General features: G+C 39.3%; 1 protein-coding gene across 1 annotated transcript in view; it reads left to right on the forward strand.

Moving 5' to 3' along the window:
* LOC5573766 (PAB-dependent poly(A)-specific ribonuclease subunit PAN3) overlaps positions 1-25685 on the forward strand; it is a 100367-nt gene that overhangs the window by 53759 nt on the left and 20923 nt on the right. Inside the window, exons 2-4 of the mRNA XM_021841227.1 lie at positions 14055-14131; positions 23518-23610; positions 23727-24189. Of these exons, the coding sequence (XP_021696919.1) occupies positions 14066-14131; positions 23518-23610; positions 23727-24189 (622 nt within the window). The 5' untranslated portion in view covers positions 14055-14065. The remainder of the gene's footprint in view (positions 1-14054; positions 14132-23517; positions 23611-23726; positions 24190-25685) is intronic.

The raw sequence follows: 25685 nt of genomic DNA on the forward strand, positions 1-25685 counted from the left end.
TGTGCTCTTGAAAATACGAGCTTTGGCTTCGATGCATCTTCGATGCAGAAAATATTCTATAGAATTCTGATGAATTTTTTTTTTTTCAAAATATATACAGGTAATATTTTAATAAATTGTTCCAGAAACATACTAGGTACATTAAAGAGATGTTTCAAAGTATTCGTTAAAGATAAAATTTCTTCATGCGTTCCCTCGTCCGAAAACTACTCCCAAAATTTTCATAAAGTAATTTTATTTTTTAACGAATGACTTCAATTACTTCAACTTCTTGTGACATTATTTCGGGTTTCTCTTCAGTAATATTTCTAAGTATTTCTTTAAAATTTGCTCCTAATGTTTTATTGGGATTCTGCTTTAAATAACTCCCTAAGCTCTTGAAAGGATCCCATCTAAATTATATTTGGTTGAAACTTAATGGTTTGGCTTAGGACTCACAAAAAATCTTTAACCTTTCAGTCGTCGCGTGGTTTTCCGCTGTCAGAACCACCACGCTGATGCTGTGTACGATAAGCGAGGTTTCTTCACCACTGTTGTACAAAATACAACAGCGCGACGACTGAAGTGTTAAATAATTTCAAAATTTCTCTCAAAACTGACTTAGAGATTCCTTCAATTTCTCATATTTCACTTCTATTTTTTTGCAAAATTGCTTAGATTGTTGAAGGATTCTTACAGATTTTTTTCCATAATTCGACCAGGAATTTCACTAAGATCTTTTTCAAGCATATAAGGCAAATCAATAATTTCAGATATTTATTCACGACTTTATCGAATGTCTCTTAGAACACAAAAAAAAAACGGAAACTGAAGAAACATTCTAAAAATATTCCTTTTGAGTTTTCATACTCTAGGAAATCGTTTAAAACAATTCCAGGTCGAATTGTTGATGAAATGCTTGTAAAATTACTGAAATAATTCTATAAAATCTTCAAAACACTTCTGGATGTATTTCGAAATATTTTTTTGGAAAATTTATACAGAAATCTTCAGTTGAAACATTCTATGAATCAAACTCAAAGGAATTCCAAGAAGAGCTTCGAGGCGTTTACTGATGCCATTTTGAAGGAATTTCTAGAAAAAAAAAACTCAAAGGAATTTTTATATGAATTTTGTTTTTAAGAATTTCGGTGTACTAAGAGAATGTAGAACTAGGATTCAGGTTGATTCCGGTTGTCTTGCTGGCAAATTGTCGATCAAAAGGATCACTACGAATCGAATATCCAGAATTTTGAGAATCGAATCAACAGAATTTTTGCAATAAGTAATTCTCCATGACGTTAAATGGACCCGTTACTCAAGACGCGTTTAGGACCTTTCTTTGCTTACTGTAAAAAAGTACGGTTGATATCCTGCATAGTTTTATGATTCATGCAAAAAAGGTGCAGAGGCAGTGTATGAAGATCGTTTTGGCGTTAAATTTGAGAATAAAATAGTGACGGCCACTCTTCTCCCTCCTGATTAACAAAAAACCTGGCTACGCCCATGTCCCTCGCGCCCTTAAAAGTCTATGTAAGTTGTAAACGCGGTTCATGAGCAAATTATAACACCTCAAAATATGAAAAACTAAAACAAAAAAAAAATATGACCCGATTTTGTCAGCTTCCCTTTTTTTCGTAAGCCTAAAATTCATCGAGAGGCTGACAAAATCGGGTCCCTACTGTAGTATTTTATTATTTATTCAGAAATTACCCTTCTTCTAAATATTAATTCTTTGTTTGAGGTTCGGTATTGTAATGAATTTTCGCACTGAAGATTTTGAAATATTTAGCACAAATTTATCCATCTTTCAAACATTGTTGGTGAATGTTTTTTTTTTCTTCTAACTATGATGTATCCATAATTATAGGTATCGAGACTGTTGATTTAAAATTTAAATAAATTTCACCTTCTTTTATACATAGGCTGTTCTTTGGAGCTATATATTTTAGATATTTTTTTTTGTTTCCAACTGACAAAAGGGCGGCAATCGATAACGTTGATCTGGCTAAGTTATTGGCAAAAAGAGAAATCGATTACTGCAGTTACTTGGATGGGTTGTGTTACTTTTCCCCGAATGTCGTTTCTCCAAACGCCAGTTTCTCGAATTCCAGTTCCCCGAATATCCCGTTTCCCCCAAATAGCTCACTTCCCAAAAAGTTTGTGGCACTCATAATTGTCGTAACTTTGTACATTTCAGGGTGGTGAACGAACTGACTATCTGATATGCATACTTATTTATTTAATTGGCGGTTCTTTCGAGTTTCACCATCCTCAGCATTTTTGCCAACATGTCCATAGCCGAGAATTACTGAATACCTCCTTCTTTTGACTGTTTATCGTTCTTTCTCGTCACCACTTTTCGGGGAAACCAGTCATTCGAGGAAAAGTAGCACAATCACTTAGATGATTCTGATCGCTATTTTTTTATGTCTTTTCGTTTTATTATGCTGCAATAATGTATGGCGTCCATTCGTCTATTGGTTTAATTATAAATTTTGCCTTCTTTTAAAAATAGTCTGTTCTTTATATTTATACTGTTTTAAATATTATTATTTGGTAAAGCTAAATGTTAACCATTTTTATATCTTGCTGTTTTATCTATTGTTGCCAGATGTCTTTTCGGTGAGAATTGAATCTCAAGTGAGGGCGCGTAGGGGTATGCCACGAGAGGACTCATGGACGCAGAAGTTAACCTGAATTCGATTTCAGCTCAATAATCACGTGGTTCTTTTTCGCAAAGTGCACCTCTTTCGGAAGATTTAGATTCCCATCCAAACACAACTTTCTATATAATAAATTCCATTCTTTTATCAAGTAACTTTCTTCGAGTGTTACGTCCAAACAAAGACAGAACTTGATCTGCAGCGAAATATTCTATGGGCGTTCCCTTGATGAATAACTGCGAAGTTTCTTTGCCAATTTATTGTTTTCAAATATGTATATCGCAACAAACTCAAAGATACTCTATGTTCTGAGATGTAGAGACCCGTCACGAGTTTTATTTAGTAATGCTCTCTAAAGTCACAACAATTTTTGAAATTCTTAGCTTGGAAAATCTCTGAACGAACACCACGCTTGTTTGAAACCTCCCAATTTTGTTTTGCTATGGGCTCGGTGGGGTTGATCTCGGTGAACACTTATAAAATGCCGATATTTATTTTAAGTCAATCATTATGCCAAACGACCTTATGCCAAATGACTTTATGCCAAACGGGGTACAATCCTATCAAAGCTAGATAGCCGTCGGCAAATCCATGAGTTAGAAAACCGCTATTATTGAGTTGCCTCAATAGCGTATCTGCTACGAGATTCCACAAAAGTTGTGACAAGACTCCCCCTTGCGGGCATCCGCAAACACTCAATTTTTTGAATCGCTGCCCGACGCAATGTCGAGAAGAGATGTCGGTTTTTGAGCATTTGATGAATCTAATTGGTAATCATTGTTGGTAGCCCATGGTTTCGTGCGGCTTCCAATATGGCATCGAAATACACGTTATCATAGGACCCTCAATATACAAGAAAACACCCAAGCAGGATTGCTTCTGAGCGAATGCTTTCTCGATGTCGTATACAACTTTGTGTAAAAGAGTCACAGTGAACTTTCCAGATTGGTAAGCATGTTGACTCACATGAGGAGGCATGTTTGCCAAATAAACATCACGGATGTGATGATCGATAATGCGTTCTAAACATTTCAGAAGAAAAGAGTTCAGACTGATTGGTCTAAAAGAATATCAGTAATATCACGCCAGGATCTGGGAATGTACCCGGTAGCAAAACTGCTTACAAGTAGCTTTTTCAAAACATGTTTGATATGCTCAAATCGCTTTTGGAGCAGAACAGGATAAATCCCATAAGCTTCTGGAGATTTGAAAGGAGCAAAACTATTAAGTGCCCATTGAATCGATTCAGTAGTTACGATACTTTGAGCCGAGGCCAGAGACTCGTAACTACATGAAAAGATATTTGGTTCATCCGTAGATGCTATGTCCACACATCCGGGGAAGTGTGTATTGAATAAACATTCTAAAACTTCTTCATAGAAAGAAGTAAAGTCACCATTAGGTAAGCGAATTTCGTTCACTTGGAAATCCTTAGATTTTGCAAGGATTTTGTTCAGCCGACTGACTTCACTTAAACTGGGACATTTGTTTTTCCAGACGGATCGTTCAGCAGAACGAAGAGCCTTCTTGTAAGCCTTGCGAGCCGACTTGAACGACTCTGATCCAGCGTCTTGGAGTTGGAACCCTTCTACACTGTTTCCTGAGTCTAGTCAGATCGGAATTCCACCATGGGGTCCCTCTTGTAGTCTTAACAGACCGCAGAAGACATGCTTCTTCAAAAGCTTCCATAATGTAGGATGTTGTAGTATCAACGGCATCATCCAGATCACTTGGATTTTCAATGGACGGAGAATATCCATGAAATTCGGTCACAACCAATTCAGTGCTGAGTTCCCAGTTTGTTGACCGAGGATTCCTGAAACGCAAAGTCTGCGCAGTTACGTTTGAATGTTCAAAGAAGATGTAGCGATGATCAGATAATGATTCCTCATTTGATACATGCAAATTCGTCAACTCGTGACTGATTCTATTCGAGCAGAGCATAATCTCTAACACTTCTTCTCTATTAGATACCATGAAGGTTGGGCGATTGTCTATGTTAAGTAATCCAAGATGTGTACTACTTAATTATTCCATCAGACTGGAGCCTCTGTAATTGATATCTGAGCTGCCCCAGACGATGTGATGAGCATTGGCATCACTGCCCACAATCAGCGGAAGGCCTTTTGTTACGCAGTGTACGACAACTCGTTTGAAGTCATCCGTTGGGGATGGTTCATCATGTGGTAAATATACCGAACAATAGACGTATTTCCTGTTGAGGTCACCAACAGAAACATCGATTGTGACAGCACATACATCTCTGGTAGTTGACTCAGAAATTAGTGTAGCAACGACTGCTTTATTAAAGAGCACGCGTGCGCGGGGCATGGAGCGTGAGTTTGTCATTTCAAGTTTGCTGAAAGTAGCAAAAACTGGGTCCACAAGGTTACCTAGATAGAAGTTCCCTCTACGAAAGTAGGGTTCTTGAACTAGCGGCACTTGGGCTGTACCATTTTGCATGAGTCTGCAAAGATTGATCGTTGCTATTCTTTTATGCTGAAGATTGATCTTAGCTAACCTAACCGTAGCTACTACCCAAACTAGTGTTGCTTCGGTTCAACCACAAGCAATGCACCGTTTTTCAAAGCAGATCAAAACACGTCGACTTTTGATGATCGGCTTGAACTGCAAATATATTTATTCATTAATTTATAATCATTTCAACAGTTTTTTACGCACAATTATCAGTGCTTCTTTACGCCCTTTTATTTGGTTTCAAACCTGGATTTAATTTATTTACTTCTGAAATTCACTCTAGCTTCTACAACAATTTCCTTACAATCTGTCATTCTCACGCACTAAACAATGGTAGCTATCATCTAGGATAGCCAGCGAATCCCTGCGCGCCAACACTATAAATTCTGGCACCACTGTTCTTGCAACTTGTGTTGTTTTTGTGTCGCTCCATCAATTTTTCGATTACTGCCGTCGTACATCTCAACAAATCATCGCCGATCATCTTTCTGGCTCCTGACCCATCAATTACTCGCCCGCATTCGAAACCACCCTCAATCTTGGACAGGTAGGATAGTGATTTTGAAATAATAAAATCCGAGCCGGCTAGAGAGTGGATGTTTTGCCCGCACCGCCATTGCCACCCGCTGCATTTTTCCCACCTCGCCGCTCTCCTCCTGCTTCCACTGTATTCATCCAACACAAGTAAGCCTCATTCAAGCACTCGCAGCCAAGCACCGTGTATTAACACCACCACACTGGCGCTATCTCCGATTCTGCACGGAATTTAATAACTCGGACTGTACTACGCTTATCAAGACTGCTGGATAATATATCCCCGTTAGCTGTCCCGTCTTATTACTTTGACACATCCGAAAGCCCTTCGCATAACCGTATTGGCCTGTTCCGCATCCATTCGTACCCAGGATCCACCCAACGTAAGTCGAGTCATTTCGCCGTAGTGTTAGTTGTTGACATACATACGTCCACTTAAATCGCTCACGCAACGGAATCAGCTGATACGAGCAAGTGAGACGTGAGTTACATTCATCATCTCACTGCGTTTCTTCTGGATCATCATCTAGCCATCTCATCGATCGTATTGGATCGGCCATTTACCTGACACTAGCGGGAACTTATCCAGTGTTGCTTGTTCCACTGAAATGGCTCAAATCTGCGAAAAATGTGCGAACGAAATCAGCGGTGAAACTGTGACATGTGGCGGTTTCTGTTCTTCGATCGTATGCCTAAAATGCTCCGCAATTTCTGACGCAATGTATGCTTCTATTAAGGCAAACATGCATCTGGTATGGATGTGCACGTGTTGCAGAAATTTGCTATCCAAAGCGCGTTTTTCCAACTCTCTGGTTTCGGTTAACAAGGCTAGTGAATCTGTGATCGATTCCATGAAGGCTGAGATTCGTGACAGTATTCTGGCGGATATCAAACATGAAATCCGTTCCAATTTCAAGACTCTCATCAATTCCGTTCCACGTACGCCAGCATCTCATTATCGAACACCGCTCGTTGCATCATCAAAATCGAAACGACCACGTGAGAACGATGATGACGACGACAATCCCGCTAGTCGACCAGCAAAGAGCATGTGTTGTATTGGCACTAATGCTGCGGATACAAACCTGGTTGTTCCAGAGGCTCCAACAGAAGATTCCAACATGTTCTGGTTGTATCTATCTGGAATTCTTCCAGAAGTTCCAGATAGCAAGGTGACCGAATTAGCAGAGTCGAAGCTGAAATCAACCAATTTGCGGGTGGTTAAACTTGTCGCGCCTGGTAGAGACATCAAATCGCTGACTTTCGTGTCGTATAAAATCGGAATGCCGGCGGATCTTAAACCTACTGCGCTGTCGACAGAAACATGGCCCCGTGGAATTCGCTTCCGCGAGTTTGAAAACAAGGGTAGTAAGAAGCAGTTTTTTTGGAGGCCGACAGAACCAACGCCCAATCAATCAGATTTAACCGAAACACCGAGAGCATCCGGTCAGAGTCACTTCCAGCGATAAACTCTGCAGTGGTTTCCCGTATCGAAGGTGGTTCTCCCACAGTTGATCACAACGTTATCAATCATTCACCAAACGCCACCATCACTGTATCTCATTCAACTCCTACCACTGCGCCGTCTCCGATAGCCGATCGGTATACTCCTCGTTCGTCAAATACGCCGTTGACTGTCTACTACCAGAATGTCGGTGGAATGCGAAGCAAAACCAACGACTTTTTCTTGGCTACTGCCTCCTGTGAATATGATGTTATCGTTCTGACTGAAACGTGGCTTCGGAGCGATGTGAGCAACTCCGAACTATCCTCCGATTATAACATTTTCCGTTGCGACCGTAGCAGTGCATCTTGTCACTTCAGCAGAGGTGGGGGAGTGCTAATCGCTGTTAAGAAGGCTATCTCAAGTCTCCCTGTTCGACTCGAAAGATGTAACTCACTCGAGCAAATTGTGGTAAAACTCCGCCTCCAGTCAAAGTCTGTTTATGTCTGTGGGATATACCTCAGGCCGAACAGCGATCCCGACAAGTATGCCGCTCATGCTGACAGTGTGCAACAAATAATGCAAAAGACTTCCGACGGTGATCCTGTGCTGATAATCGGTGACTACAACCTGCCTCATCTGCACTGGGCATATGACGACGATTTGGATTCACACCTACCGACGAACGCGTCTTCGGAGCAAGAACTAGTGTTCACAGAGAACATGATTGCCAGTGGTTTATTGCAGATTTGTGACGTACGTAACTCAAACGATAGACTACTTGACTTGGCCTTCGTCAGCAACAGTAGCGAAGTTGAATTGTTCGAAGTGCCATTCTCGATTTTACCTCCTGACCGCCACCACAAACCGTTCGTTTTACGTTTATTCACAAGTGAATTGGAGGCTTCGCATGCAGTGTCGGCCCAGCACGATTTCAACTTTAACCGTTGCAATTACAATGCTGTAATCGAGGAGCTGAGCTTGTTTAGATGGGAAGAACTATTCCAGGAGACCGATGTTAACGCAGCGGTTGCCAATTTCTACAACGTGGTTTTCGGGGTAATACGCAGACACACTCCTCTTCGCCGATCTTCTCCTCGCCGCCCGAATAGTTTACCGTGGTGGAACGCTGATCTTCGTCGTCGGCGAAATGTCCTCCGCAAAGTGCGTCGCCGTTTCCTGCAACACCGTTCCGAAGAAAACAGATCCCTGCTACGTAGACTCGAGGCTGAATACAACGAGTGCGTCTCTTCATCCTTCCGTGAGTACATTTTCCGCATCGAAGATGAGGTTAAGGCGGATCCTTCCGTGTTTTGGCGTTTCTTCAAAGAAAGGAAAGGGGCACAATCACTCCCATCGGAAATGTCTTTTGGTGGCATAACAAGTCACAGCCCTACGGAATCAGTCGAACTTTTTGCTGATTTTTTTAAATCAGTGTACAATCCCTCGTCTCCTTTGATATCTGCGGATGCGTTGGATTTGTTACCATCTTTCGATATTCATTTTCCGTGTCCGACGTTTTCAATAGCAGATGTCACCGAAGCCCTGAACGCCATCGACTCATCGAAAGGCCCAGGATCAGATAAACTTCCTCCTGTTTTTATCAAACGTTTGAGGTACTCGCAATACCTGTTTGTCGGTTATTCAACTTATCCTTGACTGAAGCAATTTTCCCAGACGCATGGAAGTTATCTGCAATTACACCGATACATAAAGCTGGAAACCTTCACAAGATTGAGAACTATCGACCGATTTCGATCCTCTGCTGCTTAGCGAAGACTTTCGAACGCTTGATTCACGACAGAATGTATTCGGCTGCCAAGCCCCTAATTTCACAGTATCAGCATGGCTTCATGAAGAATCGCTCTACTACTACCAACTTGATGGCGTATGTTAGTTCGCTGAACTTCAGTATGGAAAAACGCTTCCAAGTGGATAGTATTTACGTGGACTTTTCTAAAGCGTTCGACAAGGTACCGCACGACTTAACCCTAAGAAAGCTCGATAGACTAGGTTTTCCTGATTGGTTCATTAACTGGTTGAGATCGTACCTGCGTGATAGAACCGCTTATGTTAATTTAAAGTCTGTTGAGTCTACGCGTTTTCCAACTCCTTCGGGTGTCCCACAAGGTAGCCACCTGGGACCCTTGATATTTATAATTTTCGTCAATGACTTAATCGATCGAATCAATTCACATCGTCTCATGTATGCGGATGATTTGAAAATATATCGAATTATAAGCTCGTCGATCGATTGTGCCGCGCTACAGCAAGACATCGACACCGTATCTAGTTGGTGTGTATTGAACGGTATGGAGATGAATGCGATAAAGTGTAAAGTGATTAGTTTCACCAAATCGCGGGCGCAAATGAGATTCGACTATAGCGCGAATGGAACGTTGTTGGACCGCGTAAAATCTATTAAAGATCTGGAGTTGTTATGGACGAAAAGTTGAATTTCAACGAGCACGTTGCTGCGACCACTGCCAAGGCCTTTGCTGTACTAGGATTCATTCGACGAAACGCATCCGAATTCCGTGATCCATATGCTTTAAAATCCGCTTACTGCTCGCTCGTAAGAAGCATCCTGGAATATGCTGTTCAAGTATGGGCTCCTTACCACGAAACTCAAATCGCTCGTATAGAAAGAGTGCAACGATGCTTCGTCCGATATGCCCTGAGGAGATTACCGTGGTCAAACCCGATCGTGCTGCCTGCGTATGATAGTCGGCGCCAACTAATAGGGCTGGAGTCACTACGCCATCGAAGAGTTTACCTTCAAAGGATGTTCGCATATGACGTAATAAGTAGCCGGATCGACTGCCCAGAGCTTCTGCAACAGGCGAATTTCTTTGTCCCAGCGCGTCTTTTACGTCAACGTTCTTTAATCAGGATAAGTCGACACCGTACTGTTTTCGGCCAAAATCATCCACTCGAAAAATGTTTTAATCTTTTAAATGATGTAGATATTTTTGATTTTACTATTGATAGAAATCGTTTTAAGAATATTGTGAGACAAATTTATTAGTAAGATAAGGGGTATTCAGTCTGTACAGCAAAGCTGAAGACGGTGTTAAATAAATAAACTATGCAGGATTGACTTTTTGCAATCGCAGCACGAAAAAGACCAGCAGCGAAAAAATCAGATCGGTATCTGTTGAATTTTGCCAAATGCAAAAAAGCACAGAATACACTGTGTAAAACGCATAATGTGAAACCATATAGGTGATAATTTAAATTAAATAGCAACATATTCATAATCCCACCCTTATTTAGCCTCAGGTTAGAGACTGAAGATGAGCAGCCGATTATCTCGGAGAAACACCTGCGCCATTGCTCCGGGTAGCACAGGAAGGGCACAATACTCCACAGGCTCCGTTAGCGGCACGGTACGCATTACACCATAAATTAGGAATCACCTGTGAGGTGGACTTTTACCACCGGAACAGGCAGTCCGTAGTGTTAATTCTTAGCCAGTTGAAACAACCGCTACCGACACTACGCGGCTATCTAGGCTGCTCGGGAAAAGGAGGTTAATATTGATGATTGATTCCTGACGTGCCCAAGCAGCCACCATCTGAAAGAACTATGATGAACTTTGGAAAAATGGCAGTAGATTTTTCGCGGAATCAGTAAAAACATCAGCGATGTACGAAATTATCACATGAACACCAATGATGATCACGAAACGATTGAAAACTTTGTCAGGCATATATTTTAAGAGTTATATTAGTGGATAGCAACTAACAGGCAGAATTTGTGGATTTCAAAGATTTCCCATTGTGCTTGAAAACCACAAATCTGCCTGTTATTTGCTAACCACTTACAAAATCGTTACAATATATCATGGATCGCATCACCTACCATAGGTGACTCATCTTTACGATATCTCACTAACCCAATTTCAATGCAATATTCAACTGCGAAAATCCCTTGTTACTCGCTCTAGTAACCTTAGAGTAAAGTGGGGCAAAAGTTCGAGTGGGGTAAGAGTTTCTTTTTAAGATTTCTAGCTCAATTCAAAACAAATCTTATAATCATCATTGTGGTTCGAATGCTATTGAAGTAAGAGACTTTTACTCCAAATAACATAAAAATCAATTGAGATTTGGAAAAGTTATGGCTGTTTGTTGTTTTTCGACGTGAATATTGTAATTTTTGGTCAAACTTTCTTTGCATGGAACCAATTGAAGATAAAATCTTTTTCAATTTTTATGTAAGGGCGTATCTAGACCTATCATAAGGTTGCGTTGAAGTGTTTTAGATTTTGTATAAATGCTTGAAAACAATTTTTGACCCATAGTGGGGCAAAAGTTCGAATCAGCGGGGAAAAAGTTCGACCCATGTATAAAATCACGGAAAAATTTGCAAATTGCCTAAAATCCACATATTATCTTCAAATTTAGTTAAATTTGTCTGATCGTGTGAAAACTGTCACAAAAATTTTACATTTCCACTTAGTTTTGCGAAAAACTGCTATTTGTGAGTAAATTACAATTAACCCTGTTTTGAGCTATTTTTTGATGAAAATTTAGTGTGTATTTTTCGGCAAACTTAAGTTTACAGCTGGTGTAATGTATGCCTGTCATAAAAGGATCGATATTTTGTGTTTTAGCTAGCGAACTTTTGCCCCACATTAGATTCGAACTCTTGCCCCACCGGTGGGGCAAAAGTTCGAATAAGACAATCAAATTTGAAACTGTTATAACTAAAAATGGGTAAATATTTTGATACAAGTTTGCTCAGCAAAATTATAGTCAATATGTTGAAGGTTCACTGTATGGTATATGTTTTGTTTTTACTGCTATTGTTTTCCTGGAAACTTTGATTATACCACTAAGGTCGAACTTTTGCCCCACCTTACTCTACATTCCTTCCCTTCCCCGATGACTGTAAGGACGTGGTCGACGCCGTTATTGACATTTAAATATTGAGCTCTTGATTTGTGCATATTGAGAATAGTAAGCTATATTACAAGCCACATTTATTGAATCTCTGTGCAACTGTTCTGGGCACTCACGGAGTAGGAAATACGAATTGTACGGTCATCAATGCTGATACTCAATACAGATCTAATACAATGTATACAATTTCGATGTTATTTTGTATTCTCAGGATTATAGGGGCTTGTTCATTATATTCCTAATCCACCCATGAGATGAGGTATGAGCCACATTTATTTTCCGAAGTTGAATTGAATGGATTAAAAATTTTAGCATTTCACGTGTCTTATTGATGAAAACTCTAGTCTGACGTCATCGAAATCTTATCGCATGCAATAAAAAATGCCTCGTATCTTCTTTCTCCCTTTGCTTCTTTACGGCAAACAGCTGCTCAGACAAACAACCACTTTGGGAATCGTTTGCATTTGAAATAGCCTTAGCCCCAGCCGGCATTATCAGTTTATCTCTCTTTCCATCTGTTCGAATTATGAATTCCAACTCGCTTTAAGCCAGCTCTACCGCCGATTCTCCAATAATGCGTTGTAGCCAAACACCGCAGACAGCACGTGAACTTCTCGAAAGCTCTTGGCCCCCAAAAAAAGTGAAGGCCCGTCCAGACCTCCGAAGCACTTCACTGCAGACAACTCCATCCTACGGAAAGACAGACAGACATGCAGCCAGTTTTGACGGACACATCATCCATTTTTGTCATCATCATCATCGTCATCGTCGTCATCGTCAGAAATAAGACTACAGTTACCCAGTGCTTCCAAAGTGAGTCGTCAAAGCACACTTTAGGAACCAAACGCTCTCATTGTTCGCAACTAAAGTTTGCAAATTTGGTTTCGAGGTTTGACGCGTCGCACTAAAGGTGTTTTAAAAATCTAGCTGGCCAGAAGTATTTCGAGAAGTTTTCCGTATGTTTTATGTGCAACTAGTAGCGGAACACGTTTCACGGTATTTTGATTAATCATGCGAGATGAGCGAATTTTAATAATGACTTTTGGCCAGCAAGATTCGCCAAATTCCCCTTAGTGCGCCGACTGACCGACCTTTACGCGTCCAACTCCGGCGCCGAGCTTCACGATGCTGTAATGGAAATGGTGTGTGAATAATTCGCTCGTCAGTTTTTTTTGTTTCGCTGATGTCTAGTCTTTTCCCTTTCCTATTTTGTCTGAAATACTTTCTTCTCGATTGAGTTTTGTTGGATGTTTTTGCACTCGCTGTATCGTTTGGAATGAGTAACCTTTTGGGAACATAATAACTCCACAGGAAATGTGGACATGCGCTTCACAAGCAGATATAGGAAAGCTGAATGAATCCATCCGAATGGTGGGTAACATTTCAGCGATGGATTCGAATTTCAATTCGAACATCCATCGGGGAGCGGGAATTGTAATTCGATTTCACGAACTGGAAGCTGTTACATTAGAGGAAACGTAGTTGTTCCTAAGGTTAACTAAAAAGCTGCTTCTGACGCGTATCATCTGCGGAATATTTCGTCACAACTTTCAATCCAGAAAGAAAGCCTATCCAATGAAGAAACTTGATTCTGCTGTAGGAAAAAGGTTGCCTCGCGTGGGTGTTTCTTGAAAGCACACAGTTGGGCATCAAAACTGGATAAAACATCACTTTGAGCATATTTACGTGGCGGAGCCGATAAATGGCAAACAGTTCTTCCCCGTTCAACCAAAGTGTGTGGGAGAAGGCACAGGATAGCGCACTTTCTAGGAATCGCTATTCCTTGTTGCGCCTACACACTTTTGGCCGATTTTTCGTATAGCAGTCCGTTCAATGTACCTACCTGGAGAAAATGCGCGACGAGAATTTGATATCTGGCGGAAGTAGAAACTGTGACATACTCTTGATACTCTTGGTGAAACCCATGGGTGACCCTCTCATAGCCCAAAACTATGGGTTTATAAATAATTAATAGAATATTGTTGTTATGAGTTATGAGCTGAAAATCAATCGATATTTAGTAATGTTCCAATTTTTCTCTCCTTCTAGGCCACCGGGCTATGGATCCAATATTCTTCTCTCCGCCTAATGGAGTCCCGTCAGAAAGCAAATTGGCAACCTATATGGTAAGTTCTATATCCGCCTTAAAAAGGTCAACAATTTCTTTATTTGATGTGGTATTTATGGTCTTTTTATTATTTTAAACAGCGTTAGTAGTCTTTATCTATGGGTACATACATTTAAGCAATCTATGAATGAGGTAGAAAAGCAAAGCCATGTCGAAGACAAAGAAAATAACATTCAAAACAATCAGCGATCGAAATAATAATTATAAAATACATTATAGTCTTATATAAAAACATAATATACATTATAGTCTTATAAAAAACTACTTCGTCAAGCAAATACCAGATGATGGTTACATGTACAGTCGGGTCTCATATAAAACGCATTCCTATAACGCGCACTCCTACAAGACACACTAGAGCGTTATAGAAGACCCAGGGCTTATGGGATTTCTTCAGTTTATGGGGTGTTGTTGAATATCTCGTATGTGTTAAGAGATAGCACAGTACTCTCTTCGGCGAAGTTTCAGTGCTAAGTACGGGGTAGATTTAGGAGTTGAGAATCATCCTTCTTCTTCTTTCTGGCATTACGTCCCCACTAGGACAGAGCCGGCTTCTCAGCTTAGTGTTCTTAGAGCACTTCCACAGTTGTTAACTGAGAGCTTACTGTGCCAATGACTATTTTTGCATGCGTTTATCGTGTGGCAGGTACGAAGATACTCTATGCCCTGGGAAGTCGAGAAAATTTCCAACCCGAAAAGATCCTCGACCGGTGGGATTCGAACCCACGACCCTCAGCTTGGTCTTGCTGAATAGCTGCGCGTTTACCGCTACGGCTATCTGGGCCCCTAATCATCCATGTAGTTGAGAATTTGGCCGATAGAGGCACTTTTTCTATTTTCTATTTTGCACTATTGAACTATGAGGGCTAGGAATGAAAAAATTGTAAACATATGATATCTCTAGAACCTGGTGTTTTGGAAGGTTGGTGTCTTTGGAAGATTTGTTCAGTAGCTCATGCGCTGACATGCGGTGGCAATTCTGATACGGAATTACGCCACCAGGCGGCGCTAATGAGTATCGAATTTTTGTTTTGCGAATAGCTCAGTAACCTGATCAAAGACGAAATAAAGACCTCCATGTCCTTTGCAGCCCTTCTGCTATTGAACAACTTTGTCGAAGACGCTATCTTTCCAAGTGATCAACCTATAGAGCTATTCATGAAACAAAAGTTTCATGCTCACTAGCGCTGCCTCACCGTACTTGCCACTGCAAAATCTCGATACTTTTGGCTCAAATAATGTTAGCCCTTGTGATACTGAACAACTTTGCCGAACACGCCATCTTTCTAATTGGTTAGGCGACTGAGTTATCCGCAAAACACAAAAATCGATGCTCACTTGCGCTTCCTGGTGCCGTAATTCCGTATCAAAATGACCACCGCATGTCAGCCCTTGAGCTACTGAACAACTCTCCCCAAGATACCAACCTTCTATCATATGTTACAAATTTTGCATTCCTATCCCTCATTGTTCATATAGTGTAAGTCAGAAAAAGCGCCCCTATCAGCCAAGTTCTCAACTAAAAAGATGATCCTGAACTCTTAAAGGTAGATCGTATTCAGTTCTGAAACCCCACCAGGCACTGTGCTATCTCTTAACACATACGAGATATTTAACAACACCCCTAAACTGATGAAATCCCTTAAGCCCTGAGTCTCCTATAACGCGGATTCCTGTAACGCCTCCCAACCATGTGTCTAATAGGAGACCTGACTGTAACTGTCAAACATGAACGGATGGTTGATTAACGACATAAACAATAACTCGATAAGATTGAGATTGATTTGGTTGATCGTTAGAGCAATACATCTTATTAGCAGACAAGCGAAGAAAATTGACAAATTACATTTGTAATTTCAAAATATTTCATGTTAGTAACAGGTTATGTGAACTCCGATTTGTTTTTGTTTTTCTTTCTTCTTTTCTTTTCTGTCATTACATCCTTTTCAAAACCGTGCTTGCTCATCCCCTTAGAGCTCTATTACTTACTGCTTTCTTTGCCAGTTGACCATTTATAAGTGTGTATTATTAGAGTGATGCAAATTTTGACATTTTGGCTCCCCTATGCTTAATCGATTTCAATTATGGTAAATAGCATCCAATAAAAATTTGAAGTGATTCAGAAGAAATTTGACTGAGCACACGCCATTTGAAGTTTATATGGAGATAACTATGGAAAACACCAACCTTTTGTGTTCAGCCCCCTATCTCGCAGTCATAATATTTTATGGAAAAGTGAACAAACTCTACTCATATGAAATTCTTTCAGCTACAACTTTGCCGAAGACCACATTTCGATTGGACGTCAGGATAAATTGCTATTCATAATCATAAAGTGGGTTTGCATTTTGCGTGCTTAACCAACTGCTCGGCAGGCAACAGTGGTGCTCCTGGCGGATAGAATAGATCAAAGTAATCCAGGCTACTATGTTCTACAGCAAAAAAGCAGTGTTGCTCTGAAAGTAATTAAGTGATCATCTCAGCATGGTTTAGACTTTGGAATCAAGAATAACAAATTATCCTTACGTCCCATCAAAATGTGGTCTTCGGCAAAGTTGTAGCTGGGAAGATTTCACATAAGATGAGTGTGTTCACTTTTCCATAGATTATTATGACGAGCAGTTAGAGGACTGAACACAAAAGGTTTGACTTTTCCATAGTAATTTTCATATAAACTTCAAACAGCGTGTGCACAACCAAATTTCTTCCGAATCATTTCAAATTTTGGGAGGATCATTTTCATCATAATTGACATCGTTTAAGCATAGGGGGGCAAAAATTTCAAAATTTGCATTAGTCTAGTGTGTATATAATATGGAGAGGATAATCTATGCCCAGGAAAGTCAAAAAAAATCCAATCCAAAATTATCCTCGATCAGCGCAATTCCTATCCATGATCATCACCATGGTTTAGGTCAGTAGTTTTCAACAGGGGCCGAATGCATCTCTTTGGTGGAATGGTGTTCGTTTGTAATACTGTCATAAAATACAAAAAATCTGTTGAATCAATTTAATATTGAATAGTTCATCAAATATACTACGTATCATATATCCACTAAAATTAAAGGCACAAATCAATGTGAACACGTATGTAGGGCTATTTATAATGTAATTCCTAAAACTGCTTGATTTGCTCAACCTTCCAGTCGTCGCGCCGTTTGACACCATCAGGACCCCCACGCTGCTGTTGTAAAGGAATAGCGAGGTTTTTCAATCGGTGTTGTACAAAATACAACAGCGCGACGATTGAAGTGTTAAAATAATCAACAATTTTCTCAAAATCGAAAAACATTCGAAACAATTTCAAAGATTGAAGAAAATACAAAATTGTCGAAAGATTTGGCCATAAACATTTAAGATTCAATCAAAAACTTTAAAGCATAACATCACTGAAAAACAATAAATCTGTATAAATAGAAAAAAAAAGAATGGTATTTGTGTGCCACGAATTTGCTTGAGAACGGATTGTTAATGAATTTGATTAACTATTTCACTTTTACATTCGTTCAGGACCCTGACGTGTTCTTGTAAGAAAAAGTTTAGCAAAGTCTTCGTAATAGTAGAAAGAAAAAAACGAGAAAAACCTTTTTTAAGCAGTTGTTTTGGAAATATTTGATAAAATATCTGGACTAATTTTTGACAAGAATAATGGAAATAATATTTCTGATAAACTTCATAAATAAAATGTGTTGAATACTTCACTACAATGTCTCTAGAAGAATGCTGTGTTGATGAAAGAAATTCTCCACCAATTATTAAAGCTTTGCTCAAGCCTCCTCCGGAATTGTTTATCTTTAGTTCCTATAAAACTTTCAAAGGCTGCTTCAAAAATTTATAAAAATATTTCAGAAAATTTCATCAGAAATCTTAGGCGGATTATCATAAGTCTTTCCTTTGTAGGATTAGGCATAGTAATGTTGTCAAATATATATCTCTCTATATTTCTCCAGTTCCTCCAGTTTGCCTTAATCATGTCTGGCAGAAACTCTCCTAAGGATTTCCTTTATACTAAAGGATTTGCGCTAAAAAATCATCACACAATTTTGCCCGGGTTATATACACAAAATCCGTATGAAAACAATTTTTTTCCAGAAAGTGGTGTGTAAATTTCAGCAGAAACGTTCCTACACATTCTGAAAAAATACCTTGAGTTGAACTAAATAAATCTTTAAAGTAATGCAAGTCAATCATTTGGATTGCTTCCTAGCCTTTTATTCGAAATTTGAATATCTACAGCCAGAAATTTAATGTGAACGTTGATTGTGAAAACTGCTACCTCCTACTTTGATTTTTTTGTTGACTTTTCTTTAATTCTTTATTAGTATCATTCCAAACTGTGGGATGTGTATGTTTAATACCTTTCCCCTTACTGGCTGACAGCTGAGACGGTAATGCATGCGTATGCTATGATCGCAATATTAGTGTGTGCGTGATGTGGCCGTCAGTCTTCCAATCGCCTCCTCAGTCGGTCAGTGTTAGACCTCCGGTGAAGTAAGTCACATTCCGGGTGATTATTCCACACTGTTATAAGATGGCTGACAGTCTCCCAATTTGGGATAGTCGAGTATTTACACAAACATTACATTTTTTTCATATATCTAGGTGTTCTGTGTTATTAGACAACACTATCATCCTAATTTGGTAAAACAAATGTAAGATTTTATTAACATTTTGTTAACAACATATTACATTTCATTACTTAAGATTACTCAACATTACTTAGATACTTAACTTCATCTGACCAATTTATTGGAACCCCTCTCAACGTGACAATATGTCAGGATTTTTGACATCCCTAAGGTAACTCAAGTAAGTCAGTGGTGATAGAACAAAAGTAAATAAATCATCTGAAAGACCATCCTTCTGTGATGATTTTTCCATGTTTATGTGGCTAGAAACGATACTCCGAAATGGTTCGATGACGTCACACATTATCAGAATACAAAGAGTTGCTGTTTAAAAATCCAAGCGATTCACTAACACATGCAAACACAAACGCATCACCTCACCTCTGCTACAGCACATTTGTTTGAAGTTAACACGGCCTGAGTAACTATTAGAGATTCTGTGCGTGGTGTGCGAGAAAGAAGCACACCCAGAAAGAAAAATCCATGTAAATTTCAGCGTAAAATCATGCACATAAAGGGAATGCCAGACTTATCGTAAATTTACATGACGCATCGTGTAAAATTACAGAAACATCTTGTAAATTTATGCGAATTGTCGCGTATTCGGTTAGAGTCCATGCTAGATTACACGATGTATAGAAGAAACTTACATGATGTTATTGTAATTTTACAGGATGTGACGTGTAAATTTGCGACATGTCTGGCATTCCTTCATGTGCATGATTTTGAGCTGAAATTTACATGGATTTTTCTTTATGTGCAGGTAACACATATTTATGCTAGAACAAAAATCTTATGAAAACTTGTGTAAATATTCAAACTAAAGCACGTTGAAAACACTAGCACTACCACACAACGTATTGTGGCAATCAGTGGTGAATATAATTATCTTGAAATGTTTCATATTCACCACTGATATCGCTATGGGAACTTAGCGATAATAGCGCCACCACGATGTTGCTACTTGTGTTGCCATTTAAAAAAAACCATCAATTGTTTTGCACAGTTTCACAATCGTACTTAAGCGTTATCTGTGACTTAGCTAATTTTTAGCAAGATGCGGCTGAGAAACAATTCTTCCAACTATTTTTTTGTTGGTTTTTGACCTTAAACATGGGTATTATCTGAACTAGATCAAGCTTTTTTCGTTTTTTTTTTCTTTAAAACCAGGCGGTATATGATCAGTTTTGAGCGATGATTCCTGGAGTAATTTTAGACAAGAATACTGGAAATTTCTAATAGAAGATATTACAAAGAAATATTTCTAATATCAATCTTCCTGGCAAGAAAAAAGTTGCATACAGAGCATGACTTACTAAACAATCAACACATTGACATAAAAAACTATAGAAGTAATATATGTGCTACTGTACTAGAGCAGTTTTTCCTTAAGGGAGGTGTATTATACCTTTTTACCTTACATGATTACACTGTTGCATTCGGGGCCCAGATAGCCGTAGCGGTAAACGCGCAGCTATTCAGCAATACCAAGCTGATGGTCGTGGGTTCGAATTCCACCGGTCGAGGATCTTTTCGGTTTGGAAATTTTCTCGACTTCCCAGGGCATAGAGTATCTTCGTACCTGCCACACGATATACACATGCAAAAATGGTCATTGGCATAGTAAGCTCTCAGTTAATAACTGTGGAAGTGCTCATAAGAACACTAAGCTGTGAAGCAGGCTCTGTCCTAGTGGGTACGTAACGCCAGAAAGAAGAAGAAGATTACATTGTTGCATTTGTCCTATGTTCCGACGTGGTTGTGTGAACAAACAGTTTAGGAAAGTCTTCAGAATTGTGGAGAAAACTAATCTGTCATATTTTACAGGGGACTTCATGGCGTATTTCAACAGCCTGCCCAGTGAACCACGTAACGTATAAGAATGTACGTCCAAAACCACATGTACGTCAAAAATCAAAATCGCAGAGTATGTCAATTTCATCGTAATGAATGTCAACACAATTTGTAAATAATTTCCCCCTACGATTCATTAGCGGCAATCTGTGTAGACAGTAAAACATGTCGCAAATAGTGCAACACATAATCGCGTCAAGTTGTATAAACTGACAGATCGTATATCAATCTATGAAATTGCCCGCAAGCTTGACATCTGCCGACGATGGTTCTAAAACAATAACATAGCAAGCCTCGCTGTACAGAAAACATGAAGGCAAAGAATCACATATAACATACAATACATGTGACCCATAATTCAAACCTCCATGAGTGAATATTTGAAGGGATCATCGACTCATGAAAATATTGAATAATGGAATAGAATTGCTTTGGAAAGCTGTTTGAAGAGACCATCATAGTAGCTGTGCACTACCGCGTGAAAGGAACAAACCCAGCGCTGAGATAACGTGCCGTATAAAAAGAGTTCTTACCAGTTGGAATTGTCGAACGAAAAAGAGGCTGTTGCTAGGCACGCCTTTGCGGGCTCGCCGATCATATGTCGAGCGTCTGTCGATGTGATATTGTCGACTTTTCACAAGCTTGTTGACAATTGAGGTGTATACATTCAGTGCACTCTAATGCATGCCACACAGTAGCATGATTTTTTTTTATAATGATTCCATGAGTCAATATCGAGTCAGAGAACATTGACTCATGGAGGTTCCACTGTATTTTTACACATCAAACATTATTAATTCTAATGTCTTGAACTCATGCTTGGAGATGGGCTCAATATCGTAGCCAGTGATGGAAAGCGGTGAACATGTCTGATGTACCAGAACAAAAACAAAACAATAATGCTCGCGAGTATCAGAGTTCTGATTTACTCGCATCTTTTTTTTTCTATCTTTATTAACGACTAGTTCATCTCGGGACCAACGGTTTTACTTCCCTTGCGAAGGCAGTCATCACTACAACTTTTACGTCATAAGTGACTATCTCGGGGATGGGATTTGATCCCAGGTCCTCGGCGTGAGAGGCGTGAGTTTGAACCACTACACCAGGCCCGTCTCCATTTTACTCGCATCTGTCACGCTCGCGAGTAAATGAAGCTCAAATGATTCGTAAGCGTGTGCAGAGCTGTTCAGAGTCAATTGAGCTTTTGGAAAAAAAAAACTATTTCCCTTCCGAGATTTCTTGTTTTCTAAGGTTTTTGACTACAAACTGGTAGTTTACTGTCTTTTTGATAGATCTGTTTTCATAAATTGATTTGTGTGTCAAATTGATAATAAATCACACTTTGTTCGATTTTTCGCGAGTAAATGTTCACGTACTTTTTTTCGCTTCTTTTGGTATATGCACCCGAGCAGGCGGGTGAGAATTTACTTACACCAAGCCTGTTCGCGAGTCTGTCATGTTTGTTTTGCGTTGGTTTACACTCGTAAGGTGCTTTGTGATGCGAACATTCACACCAATGATCGTTACCTGGAACCATAAGTGAGATTTAGTTCACAAAACTAATACTCTACACGGCGTTTCTATAACTAATGATTAATTATAACACTTTCATGAAGCATTTTTTAACAAAAAAAACTTTGAGTTGATTCATCAATCAACTACAAACACCCATTGAAAATACTGTTCAATTAGAAAACAGGACCTTGATGATTCAACGCTGTTTTCCTTTATTAAAAAATATTCTCGACTTGTTTGAATACATGTATAACAATGCTTGACAAGTGCGACGACTAAAACATGTGTTGATTATGATAAAATAATTCGAATAAATCTATGAAGAACACATCCTGTGGGGGCGGTAAATAAAAGTTCAAAAAGGAATTTATATTTTTAGATTGCGTTCAGACCATGGTTTTGCTTGTTTGAAATTGAAACGTGTAGCAAGTTCCGTTGTGCCACGTCTAACGTTTGACGGTAGGGCAAAATGGTCCAAAATGCCACTTTAAGGATTTGTGTCGTTTTCTTGTAATAAGATCCACATTTGAAGGCCATTCGAAGTCTTAACAGTAACTTTACAATATTTGCTAGCTACCACAATGGATACATTTCCCAAATGTGAGTTTTGCTATGGTTTTAAATCGTGTCGACAAGTTGATTAAAAAATGGGGGTGGTTCAAAACGACCAAATGGGTGGGGTAAAATGGTATTTAGTATGGATTTCGAAGAGTTAGCAACCATGCTTCCCCATGAGTTTGCTCTGTGGCATGGAAACGCTTATTGGTTAATAAAGTCAACGGAAAACCTTAATATTTAGGCAAAAAAGTGAAAAGTGTTGAATATCACCGGGAAATTAAGTAAAAATCTATGAGTTTATGTCCATGGATTGTAGCAGCACTACTTGGGTAAACGTATTTGAACGCCGTTTAGCAAATTATACAGATTGAAACGTTCTAGGAATGATTCAATGAGTCGGGCCATTTTACCCCATCTGTGCGTATTGGGCCATCTTCCCCTACTTAGTTCAAGACTGAACAGACTAAGCATTTCATCTCACTTAAACCGACAATATAATTTTGGATAAGTAGTGGTATTCATCATTTTGCAATATTTTTAAACGATCGACTTCATTTGAGTGAGTAGAACATGTTTTATTTCAGTAGATGATTAATTATTATTTTCGTTATGTTTTCTAGATTTGGAACCGAGGTTCAAAACGCAATTTCTAGAAATCTTTCTTATTTCTGTTCAATTAATAATTATTTTCTTTCTGCACACCTTATTATCATCTTGTTATGAGAATTATTGTAGCTCTTATGCTGAATGACACGTAAAAAACCACGCACACCTTTCAAACAAACCATAATAACTTATAACTGATTGCCACAATTTTCTCTCCTTCCAGAGTCGACAAAACGTTTCGACACCAACGTATGGGTTGTCCACGGGCCTCAGCAAGCTAACACTAGACTCCCCCATATCGATTAAGAAAACTCAGGTAAGTGCACAATCATCATCGCCCTTTTTGGGCGGGGGGAAGGGTCAGTCAAAGTCACTCCATTTCATCCATTCACCGTGTTCGTGTTCCCCTCCGTGCTCCAACCTTTTTTCCAGGTGACCCCCCAGTCGCCAGAATTCATTCCAAACAATCGTCTCAACACATCATCATCACCAAACTTCTACTCGTCGTACTCGATACTCGCTGGCAGCAACGGAAGTGGCCAAGTCGTCGGAGCTTCCGGCGGCGCTGGCAACGGAAACGCTGTGATAACGTCCAACAATGGCACAACGGTGGTGGTGGCAACTCCGGGAAGCACCGGAGGATCAGTTCCCGGTCCCGTCCCGGTTCAAACCCAGGCAGCACAGCTTTCATCGGTGGCGACGGCGATCATTCCCAACGGTACCGGTGGACTAGCTGGAGGGGGCGGAGGAGGAGGTGGAGGAGGGACAGCTGGAGCTAACGGTAACGGCACCGGTAATGGGTCCGGCGTTAAATCCCAAGCCAGCAGCTACGGGAGCAGTATCCTTGGTAGCTCGCTTAGCAATAGCTCAACGTATGCTGTGACGCCCATCAAGGGTAAGTGTCTGGAGGTGGGCGTTAATTGGAGCGCATGCCACGGTGCTTCATTTACCGTTATTATCTAAATAAAGGGCCATCAAAACTTTCAACTATCGAGATAGAAAACTATTGTGAACGAATGTTGCTGGTGTTCCCTTTGTGTGACAGAATTAGGACTGTTCATTTTTTCATGTTTCAGTGTACACATTGCACACTGGTCCAGGAAGCTAATTTAGGCGGACATGAGGTTTTCGTCAAGATTTATTGATTTTAGAGCCATAGTTTATTCTGAGAATATGTTCAGAATTTTCAGTACTACAAAATGTACGGAACAAAAATTTTTTTTTTACGGTGATCGCAAGAGTGACGCATACGCCAACTTTTTTATTTTAACGAATCGTAAGTTGGTATGTCCAGCAAAGTTGTAGCAAATGATCATAGAAACAACTTTGCCGAACAAACTTTTTCTCGGTTTTGCTTCAGATCCGAGATAATTAAGTATTTTTAATAAAAAATCGTTTTTTGCTCTTAAGTGTTTTATTTTTTAGTTTTATTGGCCTACTATGTTCTACAAAGTTTTTATACTTATCATTTGCTACAACTTTGCTGAACATACCAAAGTTGTATTTCTTATGGTTTTCATGTTATTTGAGTTTTTCATCTTAAAATTAGCTATTTTGTATGCCTTGTATCTCAACTATGAGCACCTCAAAAAAATATATCGTTCCACCAAATGATTTTGCAGTCTTTCAAGTACCTGTGAGCAAAATTTGGAGACGATGATATTTTTCTATCTCGTTTAAAATCGATTTTACTAATAGACGATATGAGATAAATCCATATTTATTGAATATTCATACATGTTCAACTCACAAAAGTCATGGCTACCTAAGCATATCAAACCAAAAGTAACACGTGTATTTATATAGAAATATAAAGTACATCATTTTTCAGTTGTTTTCGATTAACATGGAAGCTTCTGCAAGAAATTCATCGTCTTTTCCTCTACCTGTATTTAATCTATTCCTAAGCAAGATCACCGGGTTGGAAGTCAACATAAGCCGTATAAAATACACATACAAAATTTACAGTCCGATTGAATTCTGTGGCATGATTTTCCCAGAATCTTCTGATGGATTCCACGTTTCATGTTTTTCTTTGGTAAAGACTGCAAAATCATTTGGTGGAACGATATATTTTTTTGAGGTGCTCATAGTTGAGATACAAGGCATACAAAATAGCTAATTTTAAGATAAAACTCAAATAACATGAAAACCATAAGAAATACAACTTTGGTATGTTCAGCAAAGTTGTAGCAAATGATAAGTATAAAAACTTTGTAGAACATAGTAGGCCAATAAAACTAAAAAATAAAACACTTAAGAGCAAAAAACGATTTTTTATTAAAAATACTTAATTATCTCGGCTCTGAAGCAAAACCGAGAAAAAGTTTGTTCGGCAAAGTTGTTTCTATGATCATTTGCTACAACTTTGCTGAACATACCAACTTGCGA

The sequence above is a fragment of the Aedes aegypti genome, chromosome 2 (assembly GCF_002204515.2).
Source record: "Aedes aegypti strain LVP_AGWG chromosome 2, AaegL5.0 Primary Assembly, whole genome shotgun sequence".
NCBI classification, from domain to species: domain Eukaryota; kingdom Metazoa; phylum Arthropoda; class Insecta; order Diptera; family Culicidae; genus Aedes; species Aedes aegypti.